This window comes from Panonychus citri, unplaced genomic scaffold (genome assembly GCF_014898815.1).
Source record: "Panonychus citri isolate SS breed McGregor unplaced genomic scaffold, ASM1489881v1 Contig00028, whole genome shotgun sequence".
In the NCBI taxonomy this organism is placed as follows: Eukaryota; Metazoa; Arthropoda; class Arachnida; order Trombidiformes; family Tetranychidae; genus Panonychus; species Panonychus citri.
Window position 1 is genome coordinate 1,868,481 of NW_026515433.1, and position 17,448 is coordinate 1,885,928.

At 30.7% G+C, this 17,448-nt stretch overlaps 6 protein-coding genes across 9 annotated transcripts; 4 read left to right on the top strand and 2 right to left on the bottom strand.

Moving 5' to 3' along the window:
• Positions 1 to 89: 89 nt before the first annotated feature.
• Positions 90 to 2,598, bottom strand: LOC128396772 (ubiquitin-associated domain-containing protein 1-like). Of its 3 annotated transcripts, none has more exons than XM_053357383.1 (6): positions 2,448 to 2,598; positions 2,075 to 2,151; positions 1,441 to 1,926; positions 846 to 1,373; positions 634 to 772; positions 90 to 550 (listed from the first exon to the last, which is right to left on the bottom strand). In XM_053357383.1, exons 3-6 carry the CDS (start codon positions 1,873 to 1,875, stop codon positions 357 to 359), a joined length of 1,296 nt encoding a protein of 431 aa, XP_053213358.1. In that variant the 5' UTR covers positions 1,876 to 1,926; positions 2,075 to 2,151; positions 2,448 to 2,598; the 3' UTR covers positions 90 to 356. The 3 variants fall into 3 exon arrangements, with proteins under 3 accessions (XP_053213358.1, XP_053213359.1, XP_053213361.1); XM_053357384.1 differs by having other exon boundaries at positions 2,075 to 2,192; positions 2,448 to 2,597; XM_053357386.1 differs by lacking the exon at positions 2,075 to 2,151 and having other exon boundaries at positions 2,448 to 2,597.
• Positions 2,599 to 2,612: 14 nt separating this feature from the next.
• On the top strand, positions 2,613 to 4,342 carry LOC128396781 (uncharacterized). The gene is made up of 2 exons (XM_053357397.1): positions 2,613 to 2,922; positions 3,268 to 4,342. The coding sequence occupies exons 1-2, from the start codon at positions 2,903 to 2,905 to the stop codon at positions 3,554 to 3,556; spliced, it is 309 nt and encodes a 102-aa protein (XP_053213372.1). The 5' UTR covers positions 2,613 to 2,902; the 3' UTR covers positions 3,557 to 4,342.
• A 71-nt stretch (positions 4,343 to 4,413) lies between these two features.
• On the top strand, positions 4,414 to 5,603 carry LOC128396780 (ubiquitin-fold modifier-conjugating enzyme 1). Its single transcript, XM_053357396.1, has 4 exons — positions 4,414 to 4,627; positions 4,711 to 4,842; positions 4,915 to 5,082; positions 5,167 to 5,603. The coding sequence occupies exons 1-4, from the start codon at positions 4,505 to 4,507 to the stop codon at positions 5,248 to 5,250; spliced, it is 507 nt and encodes a 168-aa protein (XP_053213371.1). The 5' UTR covers positions 4,414 to 4,504; the 3' UTR covers positions 5,251 to 5,603.
• Positions 5,604 to 5,641: 38 nt separating this feature from the next.
• Positions 5,642 to 7,909, top strand: LOC128396770 (uncharacterized protein DDB_G0271670-like). Its single transcript, XM_053357379.1, has 4 exons — positions 5,642 to 5,876; positions 5,954 to 6,192; positions 6,271 to 7,485; positions 7,567 to 7,909. Exons 1-3 carry the CDS (start codon positions 5,777 to 5,779, stop codon positions 7,405 to 7,407), a joined length of 1,476 nt encoding a protein of 491 aa, XP_053213354.1. The 5' UTR covers positions 5,642 to 5,776; the 3' UTR covers positions 7,408 to 7,485; positions 7,567 to 7,909.
• Positions 7,910 to 9,145: 1,236 nt separating this feature from the next.
• LOC128396766 (ras and EF-hand domain-containing protein-like) lies at positions 9,146 to 12,953 on the top strand. The gene is made up of 12 exons (XM_053357374.1): positions 9,146 to 10,156; positions 10,228 to 10,359; positions 10,424 to 10,610; positions 10,671 to 10,942; positions 11,052 to 11,109; positions 11,171 to 11,298; positions 11,361 to 11,452; positions 11,535 to 11,970; positions 12,034 to 12,148; positions 12,212 to 12,328; positions 12,393 to 12,469; positions 12,531 to 12,953. Exons 1-12 carry the CDS (start codon positions 9,798 to 9,800, stop codon positions 12,637 to 12,639), a joined length of 2,082 nt encoding a protein of 693 aa, XP_053213349.1. The 5' UTR covers positions 9,146 to 9,797; the 3' UTR covers positions 12,640 to 12,953.
• A 74-nt stretch (positions 12,954 to 13,027) lies between these two features.
• LOC128396779 (NADH dehydrogenase [ubiquinone] 1 beta subcomplex subunit 8, mitochondrial-like) lies at positions 13,028 to 17,295 on the bottom strand. 2 transcript variants are annotated; one of them, XM_053357395.1, is made up of 5 exons: positions 17,154 to 17,295; positions 13,611 to 13,828; positions 13,475 to 13,542; positions 13,305 to 13,401; positions 13,028 to 13,225 (listed from the first exon to the last, which is right to left on the bottom strand). In XM_053357395.1, exons 2-5 carry the CDS (start codon positions 13,821 to 13,823, stop codon positions 13,163 to 13,165), a joined length of 441 nt encoding a protein of 146 aa, XP_053213370.1. In that variant the 5' UTR covers positions 13,824 to 13,828; positions 17,154 to 17,295; the 3' UTR covers positions 13,028 to 13,162. The 2 variants fall into 2 exon arrangements, with proteins under 2 accessions (XP_053213370.1, XP_053213369.1); XM_053357394.1 differs by lacking the exon at positions 17,154 to 17,295 and adding an exon at positions 13,979 to 14,331.
• Positions 17,296 to 17,448: the final 153 nt, after the last annotated feature.

The window sequence follows — 17,448 nt, forward strand, 5'->3', positions numbered from 1 at the left end:
TTTTTTTTTGTAAAATTATTGACATAAATGGTTGATAATTTCACTCATTGGAAATCAATAGGTTGGTTATTAATATACTGTAACTACAATTTATCAATAGTAATATAAATTTAATATTAATAGTTGTATGATGATAAAAACATGATGATTAAATAATATATATAAATTTAGTTGATGATTGTCTTACAAATTGTTGCAAGTATTACATATGAAGTGAATTGACTGATTGTTATTAAATGTATTTGGTTATTACTGTCATCACGTTGTTGTTGTTGTTTGTACATTAAAAAATTCAATGAATTTTAGTAATTGTCATTTTTTTTATACCAAATATTTACAACTAAAAGTACATTTATCTATTCATTCATTATTTGATCATCAATTTGTGACTCGTTATCTGAATCTACTGATTCATTTTGTTCATCTTTATCGTTATTTTCACCAGTATTTCTTTCAGAATGATAAATTCTGTAAAGAAGTTGGATAATTGCTGAAGTTTCATGATCACTTGTCCAACGGCAATTAGGATCCTCTATTAATCGTACAAAGGCTAATTAAATAAAGTACAAGAAATTGGATATTAGTAAGAGCAAAAATTACGATACATTAATTAGTTCAATTTAATCTACTCACCGAAAAATATTCTTGGTTTAACTAATGCCAATTGAACTGATGGATTAGTAATAAACGCTTTGTAAACTGGACTTTCACGTTTTAATCCTCGACAAAATTCATTTACTTTTGGACGTCGTTCTTTGAGCAGCCATTCACCCTAAAAATCAAGTTAATTGTCAAAGATTAATTGACTGAGGAAAATGTAGATTGACACGGAGAATTGTTATTACCGTTGCAACTTCATTATTACTGTGAATCCAAAGACCATCAACTATTTCATCGTCATCGAAACCTAATTGTTTTAGATTATTGAAATGTCTCATATTTGGTACAAAATGTTGTCTTTTGTATTTTCTATAACAATCAACAATTGCTGGAACCTTGGGATAAATTTCAGTATTTTCGTAGTTAATTTGAATTGATGATGAAGATGATGGCATGGAAGATGTTGCTGATGAACTAGATTCATATGCTAAAAGCCAATCCATTGCTTCCAATGGCGACATATTATTCATTTTTAAAGCTCTTTTTGATTTTTCCTCAGCAAATCCCATGTCAGTTAATTGTTTCAATGCAATCGAATCAACTGATTCATCCCCTGAATCTTTATCTCTCCTTTTGCCACTTGGTCCTTCGCTTTCATCACAATTGGCAACTTTCATATTCTTCAAAACTGGTTCTACGTCAGGGTGATGTTTAAGTAGTTTCTCCGCATAATCAACTAATGATACAAGAATTGTTCGTAATTCTTGTTGAAACTGTAAAAGAATAGAAAATGAAAAGATATTGATTGATTGGTGATAGAAATTATTCCGAAATACTCACCTCAAAGGAGATAACATTTTCTGTCACCTGAAAATTAAGGTGTTTTGGTTTAAGATTTTTAGTCGCTTCTAAAATCATTGCTTCGGTTGGCCTTCCTGGAGCTTCATTGTTGATTATTTCAGCGAATGAGGATTTACTTTGAATTGGATATCGATCAAGAAGTAACAATGTATCCCCATTGACAATATCTTCATCACGAATAGTCGCCTCTCCAGAAAGACTTCGCTTTTTATTGATGGAAATCAATTTATATTGATTAACAATCTTTAAAGCTTCAACTTGATCTTTAGCAAAATTGGTCAGAGCGATTAACTTAATTTTATCGACTGTTGGATTGGCTCCACATTCAATCAGTGTCGTTTCACCTTTACTGCTGATAACGCAAACCTTAAGACTTTCCTGTCTATCATAAGGAGATGTATCATCAACATGCATGTTTAACTATTAGAAAAAAGCCAAAATATAAGCACCAAGATGATGAAGATTCTGTCAACATAAAAAGAAAGACATAAGATTCAAATAAAAAGCAAAAAAAAAATCAATTAGAAAAACAGAATTTTCAAAACAATAATAGACCAAATTACATTTGGTTTGGGTCAAAGGACAATTTCAATTGGAAAGGTCATAAACTTACCACCAATAGACTCAAGAGGTGACGGGAAAATGGAAAACAATCAATAACAGCAATCGAATTGTAAATTTGAATTCACCCTTGGAGATTTGGTAGAGAAAACAAAAAGAATAGAAAAAAGCTAAATATTGAAAAGAAACCAATTAATGGAAAACAAGCTAAATGGACAATCCAATGTCCATATAATTAAGAAATTAATCTTTAAATTAGCAAATCACAATTAAGAGAGAAGAGAAATTAATCTAATTAAAGAAGAAGAGATAGTTGAATTATCCAGAATTTGATAGAACAAAACAATGAGAGAGATAAAGAGAGACAGAGAAAGAGAAATAAAGAGACAGTGAAAGTCAAGAGAAAAACAAAAAGAGAGACAAACCTTTAAATCGTTGATTTTATGAGAAAGAATCAAATTTAATTGAAACCTTGATTGTTAACACAATTCAGAGAGATTTAATAGTCGATAGAAAACTCAGAAGAAAATTAATTGTGATCAATTCGAGTGAATTAGGACCGTTGACAAATTCACTTATTGTTCACTTTGATAGAGAAGACAGAGAATCAGCTGCGATTAAAATTGTTTACTCTCTCTCTTTTCTCTCTCTTTCAGTTTCTTCTTTCTTCTTTATCTCTCCCTTTCTCTTTTTCTCTCTCTACATTTTCTTTCTTTATCCTCAGTTTTGTTTTTTTCTGTTTGCAATCAACTAACCATTTTTGTTGGAACAAATTATTAACTTAATTGTCTCTTTATTATCCTTTCAACTCTAATAAGTATTTAAGTTAATATATTCTTTAGATTTTAATTGTTTCTCAATCTAAAATCAACCATCGATCATGACGCAAGCTAAATCCAGGTAAGTTTCTCACATTTAATTGTCTTTTTGTCTTCTAATTTTATGGATTAGCTTTTTTTTACTATTCTCTCATCTTGACAATTTGTTTCTCTCAATTCTACCCAACTAATCATTTCGATTTATTCTCCATCCTATTGAAATCTCTTCAAATTGTTGCTTAAAATATCCCATTTGTTTTCTATCAATGGAAATTTGCTAACTCATTCGTCATTTTTTTCTTCTCTCTCTCTCTCTCTATTTTTTCTTCTATTCTGTTATTTTCTCTGCCGTTACATTGGAACATGATTATCATTGACTCTTCCTCTCTCCCTCTCATTGGTGTTACATTGGAATTGGAATCTAAAGGAAGCGAAGTCATGAAGAAGAGGAAGGCTGTCTACCTATTTCCAAGAGAATGAGTAAATTGCAATTAGAAACCAGTGACGAAACCTCCATTAGTCCACAAAGTGCTATTAATGAGAAACCTGTTTACTTTGGGAAGGACAGTGACAACCTAATGGATCCAAGTTCATTAAGCTGTCCTTATGACCCAACGTTGTCTGTTGACCAGAATCCACTTTATTTTGAATCTAATCGTGTTTTATTTGAAGCTCACAAGAATAGACTTCAAAGACAACGGATTAGGATAAAGTGATTATGGTTTTCTATTTGGTGATTTGGTCGTAATTCAAGTGCTGATGTACCAAGATCTCATCTTCGCCGTTTCTTTCTCTCTCTCTCTCTCTCCCTCTTTCTCTCTCTAATTGATCTTCCTTTATAATAAATGCAACAACAAAGGAATCACCTTTCACACCTTTAATCCATTTGTGAATATACAAAAAAACATCACCAAAAGTAAAGATTAACCTGTAAAGTGTATATATACCTGATCTAAAAGCCGAGCAAATTAGTTGACATCAACTGCTTCATACACTCAAAACTACAACAACTCAAGAGCCAAAATACATCAATTATCAAATTAGTCAACACAAAAACACACAAAGAGAAACCATATGAAAAGGAAAGCAATTAGAAAATTAAATTGCTTCTTTAATCATCATCATCCAGCGTTGAGAAAACCATAGTTGAACATAACTGAACTTCATCTTTAACACCACAGCCACAATTTTATAAGAAAAACAAAATACTATTCAACACACACACACAAGATTACAACATGCAAATATCTATCAACTTATTTTGACACCAAAGTCAATTGTTATATACAATTAACGATTACACAAACAAACAACAAATAAAACAATTGTTAAAAGCATGATAATGATGATTGTTAACCGATCATTTCATCAAAAAATATTCACTCACTTGTAATCAATTGAATAGAGAAAATTTCACCCTCATGTTTGTTCATAGATTTAAGGTGAAAACTGCTCAATCTTAAAAGAAAAAGAAAATTAAAATTGATATAAATTAAATTGTAGATTAATTGAATTCTAAATTAACCTCGATCAAAATGAAATGAAAAAAAAAGTTAACCGTTTCCATGGTAACGAGAATTTTTTGTTGACACGTTTGATTTTGTTGTTTACATTTGTTAATCTCTTTGGATTTGATTAGTTGGTTTCTAATTTCTTTAATCACAATGGTCGATGATGCCACTCGAAAGACTTTAACTAATATTCCACTATTAAAGACGAAAGCGGGACCAAGAGATAAAGATCAGTGGCCACAAAGATTAAAGGAAGAGTTCCAATCGCTAATCAAGGTAACGTTTTAATTTCTTTTTTTTTCTTGTTCTATTTTGATTGTTTTCGTTTTTTTTTCTATTCTTTTGTTTATGTTCATTAGTATGTCCAACAAAATAAAGACAATGACAACGATTGGTTTCGACTTGAGTCCAATAAAGATGGTACAAAATGGTTTGGAAAATGTTGGTATATCCATGAGCTTTTGAGATACGAATTTGAGATTGAATTTGATGTGAGTTTTATTCATTTTAGTTGATTGTTATTTTCTCTGATTATTTTTGTCCATTCTCTTTGTTTTCAATAGATTCCTGTCACTTATCCTACTACAGCTCCTGAAATCGCTATTCCTGAGTTAGATGGTAAAACGGTGAAAATGTATCGAGGTGGAAAAATTTGTTTATCTGATCATTTCAAACCTTTGTGGGGCAAAAATGTCCCAAAATTTGGCATCGCTCATGCAATGGCCTTAGGGGTAATTAGTTGTATTCTAATTGTGATTGACTGAAATGGAATTTTGTTTCTTTTTTGCTAACTTTCTTCTTCGTCTGTTCCTTAGCTTGGTCCATGGTTAGCAGTTGAAATTCCTGATCTAATCGAGCGAGGGATTGTTGTTCATAAAGAAAACCAATCATCATCTTAAATGAAATTTAATTGGATTCATTTAATTATCTCCACAGTTTATCAACCAAATCGCAATCGAAAACATTTGTTATTCTACTTGGACAATCTCCATGTTTCCCATGTCCATGTGAATTACAACAAATCTACAGTATCTTCAACAAATATTATTAATTTACGTTAATTTCTTCTTTCTAAACAATCAAATTAAATGTTGATTCAATTAACAAACAAGAAACAACAACAAAGTGTTTCCTGTTTCTCAGTTTCAAATATTTTCTTCCTTAAAATCCACATTTCTATTATTCTCTAAAAGTATTTTCTCATTGTAATAGAGAATCGAAAATCAATTGCTATCATTTAATAAGAATTAAATTTAATCACAATTAAAATGAAATTTTCGAACAATTTGCTCGCCGTAATTAGGAGACGTTCCCTTTTTGGTGAAAAAAATTCAAAAATGTAAACATTTTTTTCCGATAAGAAAAAGATAAGATTGTTTTTCATCATATGTTGATACTTTTTGTTAATTTAATCAATTAATTGCGATGCCTCTTAAATTGCCGAAATCGAAAAGAAAAGTTAGAAAGTTAACTAATAAGATTAACAAAAAGAAAAGTAAATATTATCTTTACCGTCATGTAACAAGTAAGTAAAATTGTTTTGTTTTTGTTGTTCTTTGTTTTAATTGTTTCTCTTTTGACAATCTTTTTTTTTTCTTATAGAAGTTGAATTGATTAAACAATACGAGGAATTGTGTGAGACTGGTAAATGTTTCGTTGAACAATTTGAAGCCCTTCGAACAGAATATTGCAATGTAAGGGATAAATTCAATGCCGTCCAAGAAAATAACCGGGAACTTGCATCTAGAAATGCTGCTCTCTTACATGAGATTGAAGTTACTCGTTTACAACTTACCAAACTCACCAAAGATCAACTAATTAAAATATCTGGAGCAGAAAAGGTTAGTAAAAGTGATAACCTAAGTTACATTCCCTGTAAACTTACCATGTTTCTTTGTTTTCTTTTGTCTTTTCCTTAGGAATTTGATGCTTTCAAGAATAAATTGGCGAAAACACTTAATAGTTTGATATCCAATCACGACCCTTTCTTTATATTGAAACAAGATTTTGAAAAATCACTTTCAGTTGGTGATATAACTCATTTGGACAGTATTACAACTGTGAGAAGCAGTAGGCTGAGTCGTTGTCTAGTAGATGAGCAAAGACACCAGGATAGAGTAAAAGAAAAGATAAATAATATATTTTTAGAGCGGATCGATTTAACAGCCATGTCAGAGGAGGCAAGTCCAATTTCGAGTGGTCAAAACAATGGATCAACATTCAGTATTGGCTCGAAGAAAAGTTTAGATGAACACAATTCCAGTAGCCATCTTAATTTTACTACTTTATTAGAGCCACCAACAAATTCCACTATGATTGAAACACCTTCTTATCGTCGTATTGTACCTAAATCTCCTCACCTTAATGGTTCCAATAATCAAGTAGATGAATCTTCGCTAACGGGTGAGGACAGTGGTTGGGAATATAATTCAGACTTTATCAGAGTTCCACCCTCTGAGCCGATGCTCTCAACAAGCCTTGATTCAATTCAAAACTTTATCCCAAAATCACCTTTATTAACTCAGCCTGCGGCTAATCACACATCCACTCGTGACTCAATCATCTCCTCGAACAGTTCAACTTGTAAATCCTACTTTAATCGTTTAAGTGTCGCTTTTCCGGAAAAAACTCCAGATCAAAGTCCTGTTACTAGTTTCGATGCTCGTTGCCGAACCTCAAGAAGACTCATTAATTCAGCGTCAACATCAAGGGAAAGCGCAAGTAAACATTGTAATACCATCGACGCATCAGCACCAATAGAATCCAGAGTGACATCAATATCGACAACAATGACCTCATCAACTTCGACTCCATCAACATCCACATCCACATCAACAACATCAAGAGCTACAACATCAACTGCAAGAGTATCAACTCGAACCTCAACTCGAACATTTGATGAGACCAAAAGTGAAGTACAAAATGATGACTCGAACGACAAGAACTCGAATTTTTCTAAAAATGATTCGGAGACAGAATCGATTGCTGATTGTGAGACACAAGGATTTCGCCGATCAAAACGAAAGAGAAGAAAAGTTTGCTATCGTGAGAAATGATCAATAGTCAAGAGTCGATAGTTATGCTAATTTCTAATTCATCAAAATGTTTACAATTAACTTGATTCTGCTATTAGAGTAAATATCAATCAATTATTTCTTTGATTAATCTTTTAGTTCATCAATCAAACTAATCATCTTTATTAACTTTCTTTTCAGTTCTGGTCAAAAGTATAATCGTCAAGTTTTGGACATCAACAATTACGGAATCTTTTTAATTGTTTCACAACAATCAAATTCTGCCTGAAATCATCTACATCAACAAGACCATATATCAAATCTTTAACAACACCACAAGTGACAATCTAATTTAATTTACTCTCTCACACAATCTTGTCTTTTATTCATAAATTAGCTCAAAATTTAAACCAATCAAGTGGCATTAATTACAATTAAAAGTAATAATGGTTTGTATTAATTACTATTCAAACTTGTAAATATCTTTATTTGTTTATCAACATCTTCTCAATTGATTAAACTGTACAATTTGTTTCACACCAAATGTCAAGTTAATTTGAACTAATTGTTACCACCAAATATTTAATCAAACAATTTATTTTCAACTAAAATTCATCAAACTTTGTATATTTACAAACCTTTAATTGTAAATGATTGATTAGATGCAAGAAAATTGATTAACCCCACTAATTATAGTTTATTAACTTTCTGCTGATTTCATTGAACTCAATTCAAACCTTTTGACGTACTAATGTTTAATTGTTCAATTGAATTAACTGGAAAACAATCAAATCGAAAATCTTAATCATGATTAAAAGCTCACTGTTGGATAGTAATTGTTATATCACAATTAACTTGGGAACATTTCAACTTTTCCAGACAATTAACAGAATCATTTGAATCAATTTAGATCAAGTTCACAAATGAACAATTAAATCAACATTCATGATCCAATGGGATTCAAATTAAACACAATTGTTAACTAATTAATTCAACAATTAACAACAATTTCCAACAGAAAAAAAGTAAACAGCTCAATTAAATCAAATTATCTTCCATTGATTACTAATTATTATCTTAATTGGTTACCATAAATAGCAAATCAATAAATCAACTATTATAACTCATAACATAATCAAAAGCTTCTTAATTGTTTAATTAATTAATTATCCCAACTAAAAATGAATCAAACTCACCATTGAAAACAATCAATAATTAATAATAATCTTAATTGTGATTAAACCCAAAGTTTGATTACGGAAAAACTTAATCAACTATTAGACACTTTCAATTGAACTTACCTGATGATTAAATTAAATTGTTATCACTTCCTTGGTGATTTAATAACAAATTAGTTACAAACAATTAGTAGCTGATTAAATGTTACATTTAAATGAAAGAAAAACAAAACTTTAATTAGTTTAATTATCATGATTAGGAAGAAAATGATTTAGGTCAATCCCAGATAAATTGTTGACATTGAAATTAATTGTGAATCTAAATCAACACCAATGGTGAAAAAAAATATAATTACAACCTAAATTCAGACAATTAATTAACAATATTGTTCGTGTACTTTGACAATTGTACTTCAAGGTAAAATTGTATTTAATTGTACTCGTTGTTTAATTGTTTCCATCATAATCTAATTGTTAATTATAAAAGTAAATCAAAACAAGAGAAGAAAAAAAAAATTCTTCTTTTAATTGTTACTGATTAACTCTCAATACTGATTCACCTTCAACTCAATTAGCAGATGGTTAAATATTCACTAACTAATCAACTGTCAACCTGACTACTACTAATTGTCACCAACAATTTATCAGGATCACATCACAATCAGCATCAATTGTTGTTGATTAACTTTTTTCTAATTAATACAATTAACATTATTATTACATTTCCACTCTGTTAATATTAAGAGTAACCAAGTAAAAGTTAATCACCAGGTTGATTTGTTAAATCGTGGATTCTAATTGTTAATCAATAATATAAACTTTTCTTAACTCCATTGTGATTAAAGTTAATTGTTTCTCCAAATTAATTGTGATTAGTTATTTTCTTCAATTTTTCTCAATCTTAACCTTGTCTCCATATGTGATAACATTGATATCGTTATTTGGTGATTACAATGATACCGATTGTTAATTGTAATTGATTAATTGAATTGATACCAACAATTTTCATGGTCTATTAGTGATTTAATTGTGTTCATCATCTAAATTGTTCCCTTATTATTTGCATCCTTTCCCACAACAATTAACTTGTTCAAAGATTTTCTTAATCAATTAATTATCATTTGGGTTTACCTTTTTCTTTAGTTTTCCATTAATGTTGTTCATCCGATTATCTGTTATTCTGGTTGATTAATCATCTTCTTCTAATCATTTAATCAATCAATTAATCAGAATAATTATCAGCCATAGAAGAAGATGAATTCGGAAACACTTTGGGATCTATTTAATGCCTGTGATGCCGATGGTTCGGGTTACATTGGACGGGATGAAGTTCGTGATATTTGTGCCAAGTTTTCAATCGAAACCGAGGATGCGGATGCGATTTTCGAGAATCTTGATCGAGATCGAGATGGACAAATTAGTTTTGAAGATTTTAAAGAAGGTTTTACAGATTATGAGAGAGACTTTTCTGCTAATCCATTAGCGGATAAAATGAGATTAATTAGACAATCGACTCATGACCCGAACAACAACAATCAAGAATCAAATGATTTACTTTCCGTTGAGAATTCTCGTCATGCCTCTAACCTTAAACGAGTCCGTTCATTTACAAGGTAAGTGGAAAATCTAATTTAATTGTTTAACTTGTTTCCAATTCTCAATTGAAACTAATATCCAATTTTAGACGAATCAATCGAGCTCTTGAAGCTGAAGAGCCGATCGAACCTGAGAAACAAGCAAAAATGATCGAAGAGCTAATGGACAGTCTGAAGAAATTAAAGGAAGAAAATGAAACTCTAGCAAAATCGTATTTAAGGTAATTAACGATCGAAAGTGTCAACTAATTGTTCACTAATCATGTAAATTGTTTCTTCATACAGAGAGAGACGTGAACACGAGGAGCATCTTTACAGAATCGAGCAAGACGTGGACAGTCAAGTTCGTCAAGTTGAACAACGTGTAACCGAACGAGCTAAACAAGAGATCGAAGCAGAGAAAAGGTCACTTAGAGACATGATGAAGGACGAAATGCTCCAACTTCAGGCTCATTTATCGATGTTTGAAAAGGTAAAATCGATCAACATAAATATCGAAATTCAATTACCAAGCTGATTGTTATTCCATCAGGTTGAGAATTGGCTGAAGAATTCACATTCAGCCATGGAGAAGGAGCAATTAGGTGAATTCAAGAATAAACTGGAAGAGGCTTTAGCAGAAAATCATCAGATGCGACTGTCGCTGTTAGATACACAAACGACTGTCGCAATGATGAGAAGTGAATTGGGACAATTAAAAAGCTTGTACGAGCAACGGTGCAAGGAATTAAATCAAGAAAGGGAAAAGGTTATTGAGGTTGTTCACAATCAAGATTATCTTTCACGACAATTAATGGTTTTACAGTAAGTTGTTGATTTAATTACTCATGTTGATTCAGCGATTTGATTGATTGTTAAAACTATTGTTTGATTAACTTTACTCTTTAAATTTATTTCTTTTAACAATTAACAGAAATGCTAATCATAGATTCCAAGAAATAGCTGATAATATGCAAGATAGTGAAGCTTGGGTAAGAATTGGGATTTGGGAAGGAAATTGATCACAATTAACTAATTGTCTAATTTATTTAGGGCCCGAATTCATTACCATCGACTTCAAGTACTCATGATATCCCTCAACGAATGAAAAAAGGTTCAATCGTTGGTGATTATTTAGGTTTAAATGTCGATAAAAAATCGATGATTTCGAGAAATTTGTCGTAAGTAATTATCTTAATTGTTATAACAATTTAGGCCTTAATTGTCGTCTGTTGATTTATAGACAATTAGAAGAGACAATAATAAGAGAGGAGGATTCTCGTCAAGGTAAATCATCACCTTCAAACAATTCATCAACTTGGAATGATGAAAATGGTAAATTTGATTAACATTATTGATATTTAATCATTTCCAATCTTAATTACAATTAACTTTTCTCTCTTTCTGTGCAATGAAGATAGTGGATTATCAACAATTACTCGTGATGATCAAGATGAAATGACCTTTCCGTCGACCTCAAGTCTTGCATCGCCGATTTATACCCGAGATATGAACTCGTCGAGAGATAAACTTTCCCCTGAGAATCCAAATGAAAGTTCAAGATGTTCAAGTGCCATTGAACAAGTGACCACAACAACGACAACCGATGACCACAACTCACCCGATATACCAAGTATCAGGGAAGTGACCGGACCAGGGGAGTCACTTTACAATTTAATATTCATCGGGGACATGGCGGTCGGTAAAACGGCCTTAATTTACCGATTAGCTCAGAATCAATTCCTTGTGAATCTTTGTTCAACCGTTGGGGTCGATTTCCATGTGAAATCTTATTGCGTTGATAACACCAAAACAATTACCGTTCAACTCTGGGACACTGGGGGACAAGAAAGGTAATTAACCAGCAACAATTAACAATCTACTTCTTCAACTAATTAACTTTCAATTTCCTTTAGATTCCGATCGATCACTTTATCTTATTTTCGTAAGGCCGATGGAGTGATTCTCGTTTATGATTTAACACTTCCGAAAACTTTTCTCAATGCAAGAAATTGGATGAACCAAATTAAGGTACAATCGACTTATTAAATCGTTTAATTGTTACTCTTAATTGTTGTCATCTTTTACTTTTAGGAATGCTCCGATCGCGATATACCTTGTGTTCTGGTCGGAAATAAATTGGACCTTCGCGATCCTAATGCTGCCGAAGAAGATCAGATCAGTTATGATCGAGGCTATAAACTTGCCGAGGTAACAATTAACAACAATCTATTGATTTAATTATCAGACAATTAATTGTCTTCTCTGTTTGTAGGAGTTTAATTGTCCTTTCTTTGAGATAAGTGCCAAACATGGAGTCAACGTAATGAAAGCCTTAGAGGCCATTATAAGGTACGATTTAGATTCAACAATCGATTAATTATAATTAACTAATTGTTTCTATTTAATTTAGGAAAATGATGGAAAACGATGTAAAGAAAGGATTAGTTGACCCAAAGGCCGTTGTTAAATTAGATGCTAAATCCGGTTTCTGGGCTAAGAAAAAGTGTTCAACTTGTTGACAATTAGTTAATCATCTTCATTATTTACTAATTGTTGAAAACAAAAACTTCACCAGAGGAATTAAAGATCTCGATAGAGTGAAACATAAATTAATCACATTTAAAGCTATTAATCAATTTCAATTCCGATAATCATAATTAATCATAACTCATATGCACCTACAATTAATTTCACATTCAACTTGAATTTATTGTAAATTATTTTGATTTATAATTGTTTCCCTCGATACAATTGTTATATTATTAATATAATCTAATAAATTGTAAGATTTAATCAATTCAATTTTCTCTGTCCAATTGTTACTTTTGATTGTCAACAATCAAAATTGAAGTTTGATTTTTTCTTTCTGTCAAGACAAATGAAATGGTTGATCACTTAGTCGGTTGATTTAGTTTGAGTTCTCATTTATATTTATATGGATATATTTAATTTCCGCTAAAACAAATCAATCAATTATGGTTAATGTACAACAATTGAAGAAATCTAATTGATTCTTATATTAATTGTGGAAACGATTCAATATTAATCGTAAGCTGGTTCAAAGGTATAGTGGACTTTGTTTGCTCCAGGAAATTGTTTAGGTTTCTAATAGAAAAAGAAATGAGAAAAATATGATTAACTTAAATTGAGAAAAGTGAATTAAATTATAGTCGATGATATTTACCGTTCTTCCGCTAACTCTAACATTAAAGTATTCAAAGACAAAGGCGACGAAAGTGAATCCAAGGACTGTACCAATAGAAACCAGATAAAAGTAATACCTAGAAAAGAAAAAAAAAGCAAATTAGTTAAAGGTAATTAAGAGGTTAATCTAATTGACGATTAATTATTTACCATGGTTTATGAGTTACCCAATCAGGATTCATACCAACGGGTCCCCAAAGAATTGAGTCTATGTGAACCTGCGAGAAACGATTATGATTAAAATGATTAATTGCAATGGAAGCTTTTTTCTTGATTCTTTTCTTACCGGTTCACCGTACCAATAACGATCATATTCACAATCATAATCGTCATAAGGATCTCTAGCATCCCAACCAACTCCTTCAAATTTGGGATAATCTCCCCAACCCAATTTCTCATCCCAAACTTGATAATCTTCTGGAATCATATTATACTTTGCAGCAGCAGCTCTCCTTTCCTCTTCCGTTTTAGGTGTAGGTCCAGGTTTGAACATTCTCATATCACCTAAGAAATAGGTAATAGTAATATAAATAAAGAAAAGAATAAAAAGAAAAAAATTAAAGTCAATTCATTAGAATAAAAATAAATCATTCCCAATGAGTGGATAAGGTAAATTTATAGAAGAAAAAAAATATTTAAATCATAAATACTCACTATAGTTTCTGGCTATTTGAAGTTGAGCTGGTGAGATTTTCATCTGTCCAATCCCTCGACGTAACAACATGGACATAACTGAAGCCATTATTGGCAAGAAAAGATAATTAACTAATTTACTTTAGTTAATTAACAACCATAATCAAAAAATTCACTTGCAAACAAAATGTAAACAGAAATGGAATTCACCTTCACCGACTGAAAACACGACCAACAGATGGCGCTTTTCGCGCAAATTTCAACGTTAAAGTTAATCAGTTTTTAATTAAATTCTGAGCAAAGAGTAAAAAGTGGTTTTGCTTAATTCAGCGTTGTGAAGATGAGGATATTGTTCAGATAACTTTCGGCGAGCCGCTTGAGCTCAGACCAATGAACGCGTTCAATGGCCTTTTAACGTGAAGTTTAATCTAGGACGCTGAATTTGGTTTGCTTTTGGTTGTCACTAAAGTCCAATCATATTCACCAAGAACTCTGCTAACTGCCTCGTTAATTTCTGATTTTAATTGGCCAGTACGATTACCTGATGAGGATAATGTTGTTGGTGTTTGTGGTGAGGTTGTAGTTGCCGTTGTGGTTTTGATAGTGATGATGATGAGGGAGATGATGTCCAAGATGAGGATGAAGATGATGAATTTGGTGTTAGTGTCACTAATTGTGATTCGTTGCACTTTGAATTGATTAAAGTTGGTAGTTTAACATCACTCATACTAAGTTGATCAATTTTCGCTCGATTATCATAGAAAAAACTTTTAAACTGTTGATATAATTTAAAGGGAAAACTTTAATAATATTTACTATTCTCAACCAATTAATATACAGGGTGATAAGAAAGTTTGTTCCTCGGGGCGAGACTAATACTCTTTGTTGAAATGCGTTTGGTACAAGCGCTTAATTTAAAAAATAGAAAGCAAACTAATTTTCTATCAGTGAAAATGTCAACAATCAAATTCACTTATTGTGCCTCTGAGGGGGTTGGTCTTAGAAGGAACAAACTTTCTTATCACCCTGTAGATGATTAACTGATTAATGAGCTGTAACAATTTTAGATTTGAAATGAAATAAGTCGACACAATTTGTTGAATCGAAAGTGTTTTTTTTAATTGTTGAAAAACGATTTAAATAAATAACAATAAACTTTTTTTCTTATCAATGTTTGAATAATAATTGATTGATTGATTGATTAATGATAATATTAAGATTATATTAGTTATTATGAAACAAAATAATGGATAATGAAAGTGAAGAGATCGAGTTAGTTTATTTATTTATGTTTCTTCAAATTTTTGGTCGAAAATTCTTAATTGTTGTACGATTTACCATTTAATTTGATTCGATGATTATTATTACAATTGTTATCATATAATTAATTGTTATTTCCTTTGGTGAATAATTTACAAGAGTTGATGTCGCTAATTAACAATTCCAAGTTGATATAACTTTTCAATTCTGAGCATTAGTGAGCAATTTAACATTAACTTTGGCTCCACATGTTAGGTTGATTAATTGTCGCTCAATTATCAACAAAAAAAACTCTGCAAACTGTTGATTTAATTTAAAGGGAATACTTTAATAATATTTACTATTTTCAACCAATTAACCAACTGTTAATCAATGAATGAAAATCAAAGAGTTATTACTCTACGATGAAAATGATTGATTTAATTTTGGAAGATTTCTCTCCCTCTCTCTTTCACTCTATGAGATTCTTTATCTTCCTGTTGTTAAATTAAATTTTGACGATTGATAATGTTATGTAATAACGATCATATTGATGACATTAATCAACACTTGGAATCAATGAGAAAGATAAACACAATTTAATCACAGATCTTTTCTCTCAACTAATTAATCACTAATCACTTTTTGTTTATATCTAAATGTTGCAGAAATAACGGATTAAGGTTATAACATTGATCCCAATCTGTTAATATTGAATATCTCAGTTGAAATAGAGAGAGAGAGAGATTATTTTGATGATAAATATTCGGGCGTGAGGAATAACTTGATTGGAGGTTTAATCAGATGATGAATTTCAGGAGAAAGAGATAGAGATGATTCTGATGGAGATGATGAGGAAAAGAAATGACTTTAAGATCTGATGATGACGATGATCGAAATGATATCAACAGAAAGTAAAATTTTATGAAGAGAAATGATGATCAGAAAGATGACAATTTTTGTAACATTAGAAGAGAAAAAATTTTCTTTTTTCTCAATTTTTAGAATTTGATTTTTTTTCTCTGCGCTTTCATTTCTCAGGGGTTTCAGTTCAAATATTATACAAACACTATCACAAAACAGAAGATTAATAAAGAGAGAGAGAGAGATACAAATGATGCTGAGATATAAAGATACCTGGATGATAAAAGAAGATGTTGATATACAGTATCTTGCACAAAAAGTGACAGTAGCGTTTTTATTTGTTACTAAGATCGATTCAACTATTGAGTTAAAATTTTTTCACTAAGTTGTAGTCAGGTCTCTGGACTAATCACAGAAAAAATTTCATGCAAAAATCTGAATTGAATAACGAGCTATAAAAATTCTAGCGAGCAAAAATATAATTTTCTCGAGATAAGTCGCGTTTTTTGGCCTTAAAACTCAAACAACAAAAAGTTTATGTCCGAATTTTTTTTAGCAGTTAGCTCAAGTATCATGTAAAAATTATACCTTGAAAAATTCTTGCAAAATTTTAAAGAGATTTTTTTATCTCAATTATAATTAAAAATCATTATCGATTTTTTCATCAGAAAAATTGTTATTTTTGGACCTCCATAGACTAAAAATTTTCAAAATTATCTTTTTTGAATTTTTAAAAAAATTTTCATTATCTATGATCACAGCTCAACAAAATTTATAATTCGCTCATTATTGTAACTCTTATGGTTCTCATGTTATTCAGATTCGAATGCTCAAAAAAGATGACTTTGTTTGGAAAAGTTCGATTTCAGTGAAAATAAAATTATATAACTTTTCAAGAGATCGTGATGATTTCACGAAATTTTTTATGTATGTGCATTAGTGACTAATCAATATATCTGAGAAAAATCAGATCATAACTTCGACTCGTTTTCAAATTAGGACGATAAACGCTACTGTCACTTTTTGTGCAAGATACTGTATGCTACATGTCACCTTATAAATAACGATCATATTCATTATCATAAATACTCACTATAGTTTCTGACTATTTGTAGTTGAGCTGGTCAGATTTTCATCTGTCCAATCCCTCGACGTAACAACATGGACATAACTGAAGCCATTATTGGCAAGAAAAGATAATTAACTAAAGTAAATTAGATAATTAACAACCATAATCAAAATCATAATCACAATTTTACAGTCGTTCAAGTTCAATATGAACATTTTATATTAATATTAATAAACAAGCCGAAACGAAACTTTTATCTCTTAAAATTCACTCAAAAAGGCGATCACGCATTTTCCTTGTATTATTAGTTATTATTAAT